This window comes from Chiloscyllium plagiosum, unplaced genomic scaffold, assembly GCF_037043375.1.
Source record: "Chiloscyllium plagiosum isolate Xiang-an unplaced genomic scaffold, Cpla_swu_hap1 HiC_scaffold_2, whole genome shotgun sequence".
Taxonomy (NCBI): domain Eukaryota; kingdom Metazoa; phylum Chordata; class Chondrichthyes; order Orectolobiformes; family Hemiscylliidae; genus Chiloscyllium; species Chiloscyllium plagiosum.
Window position 1 is genome coordinate 78,219,142 of NW_028270140.1, and position 10,217 is coordinate 78,229,358.

Sequence of the window (10,217 nt, forward strand, 5' to 3'; positions counted from 1 at the left end):
TAGAAAAAAAAGTTAATTCAAAGTGTATGACTCAGCAGATATAAGAAAGCTAGAAAAAAAAATGCTTTGACCCTCATCCTAAAGAGAGAGACTTTGTGGTCTGCAGTATTTTTCCAATGTTTGGGGTTAGCAAAATGATAGGTACATAATAAAACAAAGTACATATAGCAAAGTTTAAAAATCAGAAAGTCTTCCCTAAAACTTAGCAGCTATTTGGTCTGTCCCATTCACAATTCGTGAACTTACCCAGTGATAGCATAAATCTTACTGCTCCTGGTGCATAAAAGGATACTAAAAGCAATTGTAAAAGAGGTTTCAAAAAAAGTATCAAAAAAACTTACATTAGATTGCATTGCTTGCTGCAGGAATATACTGACGAGGTTAGATGCCATTTTATCAGGCCTGCCAAAAAAAAACCCAAAATAATTTGTCATTTTTAATAACTGTCCAAATTGAAATACATTCATGATGAGAGAGATTTATCAAAAGCTACCCTCAGTTGTAGTGGTTGGAGGGTTTAACTGTTAACTAGCTGAAGTAGTACACAAGTCAGTACCCCAATGAAAAATAAAATGTTTTGAACAATCACTCAAAATTAGTGCCAACTACACACACCCATAAGTATGCCATCTTGCTCAAGTACATTTGTATAAAATGTGTACATGTTTGTGCACAAGCCAGCTCATCCTATTCTCGGATTAAAGCTGACAATAGCCACCAAGATGGTGAAGCTTCTGTCACCCCAGATCAGGAGATTTGAGGCCTTTAGTTGTGTAGGGAATTCAGCAATTAACTAAAAAGCATTAAACTGGAAGCAAAATGACTCATTTGGATTAACTCAACTGCACTTCACAGTCTCATGGGAATCTTTTAACTTCCCACCTGAAGAGATAAGAGGTAAAGAGTTCACTTGAATGGCAGTTCTTTGATAGCTGCAGTTCAGAGGATTTTTATACTCCATTTGATCCTAACAAGTGCCACTTTCAGCCTTAAGAGGTTAAAGATGGCTAAAAAGCCACAGCTGGCTAAAATTAGATTAGATTCCCTACAGTATGGAAACAGGCCCTTTGGCCCAACCAGTTCACACCGACCTCTGAAGGGTAATCCACCCAGGCCCATTTCCCTCTGATTAATGCACCTAACACAATGGGCAATTTAGCATGGCCAATTCACCTGACCTGCACATCTTTGGACTATGGGAGGAAACCAGAGCACCCAGAGAAAACTCTCAGACAAATGAAGAATGTTCAAACTCTACAGTCGCCTGAGGCTGGAATTGAACCTGGGACCCTGGTGCTGTGAGGCAGCAGTGCTAACCACTGAGCCACCATGCCACCCCATAAAGTGCACCAACATTGGAAGAAAATTTTACTTAAGTGTAACCACCATTAGTGAAATTCAATTATCTGTCAATTCTACCCTAGCAGAAAATTATGAGTATTGCTGTATGAGTATTTTAATGAAGAATAAAAAACATTGAAACAAACTTGAATTTAAGTGAAGTTTTAAAAGTCCATTCATGCCCCACAGCTCCATGGCAGGGAATTCCAAACACTCAACCTTCAAAAAAATTCTTCAGTCTTAAATTGGCATCTCTTTATTCTGAGACTACACTCCCTGGTTCTAGACTTTCCCATGAAGGGAAACATCCTCAGCAATCACCATATCAAGCCCCTAAGAATGCTTTACATTTCAATGAGATCACTTCTCATTCTTTTGAAAAAAAGTAGAGACCCAATCTGTTCAGGCTTTGCTCACAAGAGTCCCTCCATACATGGAATCATCCTAATAAACTTGCGCTGAAGTGCCTCCAATGAAATAATATTTTCTTAAAGAAGGAGACCAAAATTGCTCCATACTCCAGATGTGGTCTCACCAGCACCTTGTATAAATGCAGTAAGACCTTTCAAATTAAACTTAAACCCCCTTAAAATAAGAGGGCCAATATTCCAGCCTCCCAGTTTACCTGCTGCACCAATGTGCTAGCTTTGTGTTTTATGCAAAATTACACACAACTCCCTTGTGTTGCAGCTTCTCCATTTATATACAGCTCTTTCTTGCTCAAAGAAAACTTTGTTTTCCCACCTAATGTTTGTTAACTGTTTGCTGACTTATTTAACTTATCACTCTCAGCTGTTTGTATCCTCCTCACTTTTCCACCTGTGTCAGATTGTATCGCAGGTGTAATGTTGACCAAATTTGAAGGCATTGGACAAGGCAAATTAAGTCTTTCATTTAGAAACCAGGGATTTAAATAATTGTCTCCATTGTTGACATTCTAGCCAAAAACATTTATTGCCAGTGTTAAAAATGAGTGACTGCACTCATGATAAAAGGGACAACAGACCCCAATGGGGCAAATGGCTCACTTCCACCTAAATTCTTTAGATAAGTCATGCCACATAAGGTGCTGCCTAGTAGCTGTTCTACTATTGTTCATTACTTACACATACGTAAACTGCCAAGAACTAAAAGTGGAAGTCTGCAATTCTTGAACCACACATGTGTCGTGTTACCCTGGATATGAAATACATGGCAGTGATCATTCATGACTCTTGGAAGTTTAAGATTGCTGGACTCTATCCTGTAAGCCAACAGGCCTTTGTTAAGAAGGCAAAAATCATTAAAAAAGTGAAGTACAAAAAGATTTAATAGACATTGAGGATGGTGCATTTAGGCCAACATTTATTGCTGATCTTTAAAAACTCAAGGTGGTGGTGCTGAACTGCCTTCTTGAACCACTGCCATCCTTGATGTAGAAGCAGCCTCCAAGGAGTAGGAAGTTCCAGTATATTGACCCAAGAATTAAGAGTTATATAGTGCCAAGTTATGATAGCTGAGAGACTTGGAGCAACCTGCAGCTTGTGATGTTCCAGTGCACCAGCTTGTCCTTCTAGGTAGTAGAGGTCATGGATTTACTGTTGAAGGAGCCCTGGAGAGTTGCTACAGTACATATTGCAGATAATGCCGTGCTGGTTGTGTTACGAATGAGGGAGTGAATGTCGAAGGCTATGCTTGAGGGGCAAGGAGTCAACCAGTCAGACCGTTTGATCCAGGATGCGGTTGAGCTTTGCGACTGGAACTACACTCAGGCAGTGAGGAGTATTCAAATCATACCCCAAAGCATATGCCTTATACTTGGGCAGATTTGTTTGAGGGATTGAGGGTTGGTGGGGTGGTGAGGATGAGGCAAGCTACTCTCTGCAGAACTCTGCAGTCATTGGTGTGTTCTTTTTGAAGAAGGATTCATGGCTGAACAAGTTCAGTTTCTGGCAAAAAAAAAAAAGAGACTGATTTGATGGTATTCAGAAACTGTGTCATTATACACAACAGCTAGCTTGCATTGCAGTATCTGCAGCCTATCAATAAAACCAGAGGAATGGAGTATGAGTAACACTATCTTTTAGGACATTGGCAGGATCACAACTGGAGTAATGTTCAAAAACTACCTAGGTGGGAGTGCAAAAGTTCATTGGAACTATGAAAGCAAACATCTTCTAGAGGAACTCAGCATCTGTCATGAGCGTAGAGCATGTTGCAACTTGCAAGTCCAATAGGACCTGCACAGAACCCTGAAGAGCCATAATCAAACCCAAAAATTTTTCTCCTGAAAGAGGATGCCAGATCTGCTGAGTTTCTCCAGCAGGTTTCATTAGGACTATTCCAGGAAATAAGGGATTGTCCTACAGGTGCAGTCTCTGCAGTTGAATTTAAAATATTCTTGTGAAACAAATGCAGAGGGGCTAAAGAGGGTAGACACTGCATTGAGATGGTTTCCCTTGGCTGAACACTTCAAACCAGGATCACAATCTTTAAAAGGTGTGCATGTGTCAACCACCATTTCAGAGAATAGAGAAAAGTTTGCTTACTTCAAGGGTTGCAAATCTTACCTTTTCCACACTCCAGGACTGTATTAAATATACAGTATATGCACAAAGCACAACTGAAATTCTCAATGGCTTGTTTCTTCTCCTCAAAGCTCTTTTAAGGTGGCAACTTTGATATACAATACCCACTTTTACCCAAATCATCTCACTCCATCCCCTCAACAGTCTAAAATAACTTGTTTCAACATCCAGTACCAAGCAAACAGATTTTATGATTCTGGCAATCGTCACAACTTTCATTCCCTCACTAACACCATCACCCTGCCTGGTGGCTGTGGTTTATAATTTGTAACCAGACATTCTTAACAGATGAAGTATCAATCATACCTGTATTGCCACCAAGACTGCCTTTACCTTCTAATACTGCAATGCTTATTGTCTGCCTCATCTTATCGGAGGAAATTCTGCTCATGTCATGTTTTTCTATACCAAAGCAATGATTGTAATGATCTACCACCAACCTTAGATGGAAGTGAAACTTAGGAATTCTCGATGCCAAAGGGCTGTGAAAGCTCAAAATGCATTCATGAGTTAGATTAGTTTCTGGAAATAATCCAAATTAGAGATACAGACATCGTGCAGGGTAATAATATTGAAGCTCATCAAATGGTAGAGAAGACAGGAGACTGAAATGGTCCATTTGATACATTCCTTCCTCTAAACTCAAGTGTTACTTAAAACACTCCATGTTTCAACTCATTAAATCCCATTCACCCATCACCTTGTGCTCAACTATCTCCACTAGTTACCAGTTGAGTAACAGTTCAATTTTAATATGCTAAAATAATTTAAATTCTTCAGTAGCCTCTTATTTGTTACAACATTCTGAAATATGTGCACTCCAGTTTTGGGTTCTACATTCTCAAATTTTAATATCTCCCAACATTCCAGAGAATGATGCATATCCAGAATTCATCATCCAGGTTTGTTCTTGCTTCAACCACAAAAAACTAAAAGGGAACCTGGATCCTCACCCAAATTATTGTAACCTACATGTCTGTGGACCAGGTGTTGGAAAGTGGGGCTAAAATAGATGGCACGTTTACTCGACTGACGCAAACAAAGTTATGACAAACCATTCATCTTATGGTTCTCAAAGTCAATAAATAGAAGCTGTTCTTGTTGACTGGGGGTGGTAATGATTACCAATGAGAGGTGGAGATCAGCATAACCATACAGAATGGCTAACCATTACTTTGTTTTAGTGGGCTTTAAAAACACTACTTGTTAAGTTAACATCACATCTATAACTGCTTTTGTCACTAGATCCAATTTAAACAAGTTACAACATATTACATTGATTAGGAAGAATTTGTTTTAAGTCATGAATTTCAAATCTTTACAGTTTCTGTAGATTTGAATACAAGTCCAAAATACATAGATAAACATTGCAGCAAGATTAGATAAAATACTATTGCTTTTAAAAGCTCACGAGTGCATAGCCAGCAAAACCAGATTAACATTATACATCTCCAATGTCCTTGAGGTGATGGTAATGGGCATTCCTTGACATCTGTACTGTGTCATAGATAAACTCCCACAATGCTATTAGGTAGGAGTGCCAGACTTGTGACGCAGAATGGATAAAGGAATAGTGAGGAACACCCAAGTCATGACAGTATACTGTGCAGGACAGAGACTTAAAAATTCGTGGGAATTAAACAAAGTCTGCAGAAACTAGTCAGTCAACGCCATGTGAAAAGTACACAGTTGATTGCTTGAGGCCAATAAACTTGCATTTAAAAACACTCAGCAACTGAGTTATGTAAGACAAATTAATTTTAAAAACTTGTATTCCACCTTCCATAAATACTTAAGTTGAAATCTAAATTGGGAGGAGATCCAGCTCACTAGTAATAAATACACTTTTGCATGAGATTCCATGGTTTGCTTCAGTTGGAATAGGCAGCAAGCCAGCTGTTCAAACCAACCCAGCATCTTTGAAACAGAAGGTGCCTTCATTAATGCTCCTGGTTTGAGAGGAAAACACTACTCTATAGGAGAGGTTTCTTTCAGCACAGCATTGAAAGGGTTCAGATCACGTAAGTGACAAAGAAAATTAAGTCCAGATTCAAAGAATATGCTTAAAATCTTGTCATACAACATTCCTTATCCCACCCCAAACCTGGTATTATTCTGCTCTTCATTGTAGTAATCCAGTTTTCAACTAAACATTCGAATAATCTCAAATAACTAAAAGATGGAGTTCACAGGGAAAAAAACCCTGCAAATCACTTAAACATACAGGAAAAGTTGACAGCATAGTCAAAACAGATCTTTTGCACAAGCCCCTGTAAGAAACATTTAGTTTCAAGCTTAAATTAAAATAATACCCTTGCAGGTGACAGTAGGACAAAAACAAAATCAGACTACAAAAGACTAAACACTGCCAGCATTTTAATACTTAAGAGCTTTAGGCTCAAATCAAAACAAGGCTATAATGTAGACAGTTAATGCTTACCAACTGCTTATTTAATCCTGTAAACTTAAAACACCCCTTCAGGAATGGAGAAAATCACAAATAAAACAGGCTAGCTGTTTGAGGTTGTATTTATACTGTTACCACACCCAGTGAGGTCATTTATGACTAGCCTTCTTTCTGATTGACTAAGCACTGCAGGCTATGATGAGCCAATCAACTCCCAGATGTTACAGGGCATACAAAAACTGGAGCTGGCTGCAGTGAACTCTTTGAAGGTCGGTACAGAGACAGGAAATAACTTTCAGGTCTCTACGCAACCTCTGCAAACAAAAATCACGTGGGAATTAGATCAGTCCAATCTGGTTTCTTTGCCAAATGTCTGGCTTCTCAGTATTAGTAATCCTACAGTTTATATTAACACTCTAAGGAGAGGAAGAGGGTAAAAATTATACAAAATCCATTTTGATTAGATTCCCTACAGAATGACAACAGGCCCTTCGGCCCAACAAGTCCCTCCGAAGAGTAATCCATCCAGACCCATTGCCCCAACCTACATTTACCCCTAACTAATAACTTACACTATGGGTAATTTACCATGGCCAATTCACCTGGCCTGCATATCTTTGGATTGTGGGAGGAAACTCATGCAGACACGGGGAGAATGTGCAAACTCCACACAGACAGTCATCTGAGGTGGGAATCAAACCTGGTACCTGGTGCTGTGAGGCAGCAGTGCTAACCACAGAGCCACCGTGCCCACCATTTTAATTCAGTAGTCTCATTCCAAATCAGCAGATTATACTTTTACACAGGTCAGAGTGGATGCAATGTATTACCATGAGGAAAACTTCAAGGAACAACCATCCAAACATGATATTGCCATGATTAAGGCTTTTAATTAGTGATTACATTAATAAGACATTCCACATTCTGAAGTGCACAGCTTTACAGAAATTCAAAACTGTAATTATTGCATTTTGTTATAACTTTTACCTCCCTTTCTTAATTACCTCTTAGTTAAGCACACAATTTAGTTAAGTTATCTCAATAAGTATGAATACCAGAAAGAGAGGAGGAGGAATTGGAGATGTAAATGAAAGATGGAGAGATTGAGGTGAGTAATAATTAAAGGCTTCCCTAATTGCTGTCAGCTAAGATGGATGAAAAGTTTGAAATTATTTATATGACACGTGTGTGTGGTTTGCACTTAATAGAATTGAAAGTTTTAGTAATTGCTGCTCTATTTTCAGCATCCATTCAACCCTCCACAATGTAATTTTTTTATTTTTTGTCCCAGGTTAAATATTCTCTTTAAGCAAGCTGCTGGAGACCATTGATAAGCGTAGACCACCTAACTTTACACTTTCAAAATGGCAAACATCTTGAAAGGGACCCTGGTGTCAACTAACAGTTCACCAACTTATTCATTAGTCACAAAGGCCTCAAAACATCAATCAGTAAGGGAAGGCAATGATGTCGTGATATTATCATTGGACAAATGATCCAGAGATCATGTCAGCTAATGGAATTTAATTCAATAAAAATCTGAAATTAGCATTCTAATGATGACCATGAAAACCACTGCCAATTGTTCTCAAAAAACTTATGGTTCACTGATGTTTATTAAGGAAGGAAAGGCTGCTTGCCCTTGCTTGGTCTGGCCTACATATGCCTCCAGATGTACTGTGAGTAATGTATTTGACTTTGAACTGTCATCTGAAATGGCCCAGTAAGCCACTTAGTTCTATCAATTGCCAAAAAGTGCAAAACAAAATGAAATCACATGGACCACTTAGCATTGACAGAGGCATCAGAAGCAGCAGCAGCAGCAAACTTGGTCCTGTCAGCTCTTCAAAGCTCTCCGTGCTCGTGCCAAAATTGGAACAGCTGTCTTATAGACTAGTCAAGCAGTAGCCTGGCAGTACTACACACTTATCCCAGATAATGCCATCACCAACCATGATTACAGCCTGTCCCACCAGCAGGACAGAGCCAGCAGCTTGGATAGCACAGTGGTGTACAGGAGGGAATCCTCAATATTGGCTCCAGTCCACAAGTCGTCACTTAGCATCAGGTCAAACATAGGAAAGGAAACCTCCTGCTGATTAACATGTACCTCCTCCCCTCAGGTGATGAATTATTACTCCTCCACGCTGAACAGCATTTGGAGGAAGCACTGAGGAGGAAGGAAGAGGGTAGAATATAGTCCCCTCTTGCTGGGACTTCACTGTCCACAATGAAGAGTGGCTCAGCAGCACCCTATTGATCATGCTTTTAGCCTTAAAGGACATCATTGCTAGACTGAGCCTGCAGCAGATAGAAAAGGAACTAAATTTGAGATCTCATGCTCATCAATCTACTTATTGCCAATGCATCTGTCCATGAATTGTGGGGAGATTGCAGTGTGATTTAGATAGGCTGAGTGAGTGTGCAAATGCAGTATAATGTGGATAATTTTGAGATTATCCATTTCGGTAGCAAAAATAAGAAAGCTGATTATTAATTGAATTGAGAGGGTGCGAGTGTTTAACATGACCTGGGTATCCTCATGTATCAGTCACTGAAAGTAAGTGTGGGGGTACAGCTGGCAATAAAGAAGGCGCACTGCATGTTGGCCTTCATACCTAGAGGATTTGATTACAGAAATAAGGATGTCTTGTTGCAATTATACAAGGCATTGGTGAGGCCACACCTGGAATATTGTGCGCAGTTTTGGTCTCATCTGAGGACGGGTGTTCTTGCTATAGAGGAAGTGCAGAATAGGTTTACCATATTAATTCCTGGGACGATAAGACTGGTCTGTGAGGAGAGATTGAACTGGTTAGGATTGTATTCACTGGCGTTCAGAAGAATGAGGGGAGCGGGATCTTATAGCAACCTATCAAATTCTAACAGGACTAGACAGGTTAGATACAGGAAGGATGTTCCCAATGGTGTGAGAGTCCGGAACTAGGGGTCATAGTTTAACAATAAGAGGTAGGACTGAGATGAGGAGAAATTCCTTCCTTTAGATTGTCATGAATGCGTGGTATTTGCTGCTAAATAAAGTGATTGAAGTCAAAAGATTGTGTTTTCAAGGAGGTAGATATCGATCTTATGGCTGAAGGGATCAAGGGATATGAGGGGAATGTGGATTTAAAATCTTGAGCTTGATAATCAACCGTAATCATAAAAGTAGCAGAGTAGGCTCAAAGGGTCAAATAGCCAACTCCTATTTGTATCTTGTATGTTTCTATCAGGCCAGGGAATCAACCTTGGTTCAATGGAGAGTGCAGGAGGGCATGCCAGGAGATGCATTGGCCATACCTAAAAATGAGGTGACAATTTGATGAAACAACCAAATAGGATTATTTGCAAGCCAAGCTGCAAGTGATCAACAGATCATAGCAAAACAAATTGGTCAGATCTAAGCTCTGCTCTTGTGAAACATCCAGCTGTGAATAGTAATGGCAATTAAACAACTCACTGAAGGAGGTGGAGTGTACAGAAACATCCCTATTCTCAATAATGAGGGAGCCAACACATCAGTGAGAAAGATAAGGCTGAAGCATTTGCAAAAGCTTTTAGCCAGAAGTATTGATTGGGTGATCCATCTTGGCCTCCTCCAGAGTTCCAGCATCACAGATGCCAGTTTTCATTCAGTTTTGTTCTTTCCACGTTGATATCAAAAAAAGGCTAATGGCACTGGATACTGAAAATGATATAGGCCCTGATAACATACTGGCAATGAAATGAAGACAACGTCTCCAGAACGTACTGTACCTCTCGCCAAGCTACGTCTACAACTCTGGCATCTACCTGACAAGTGCTAGAAGACAGAGAGTAATGGTCAATGGATATTTTTCAGGCTGGAGAAATATTTCCAGTGGAGTCCCTAGGTTTAAACTTGGGACATTTACATTTCCTGA

At 39.6% G+C, this 10,217-nt stretch overlaps 1 protein-coding gene across 1 annotated transcript in view; it reads right to left on the minus strand.

Moving 5' to 3' along the window:
• anxa1a (annexin A1a) overlaps positions 1–6,443 on the minus strand; it is a 37,156-nt gene extending 30,713 nt beyond the window's left edge. Inside the window, exons 1-2 of the mRNA XM_043712125.2 lie at positions 6,349–6,443; positions 342–402 (exon numbers count right to left, since the gene is read on the minus strand). Of these exons, the coding sequence (XP_043568060.1) occupies positions 342–392 (51 nt within the window). The 5' untranslated portion in view covers positions 393–402; positions 6,349–6,443. The remainder of the gene's footprint in view (positions 1–341; positions 403–6,348) is intronic.
• Positions 6,444–10,217: the final 3,774 nt, after the last annotated feature.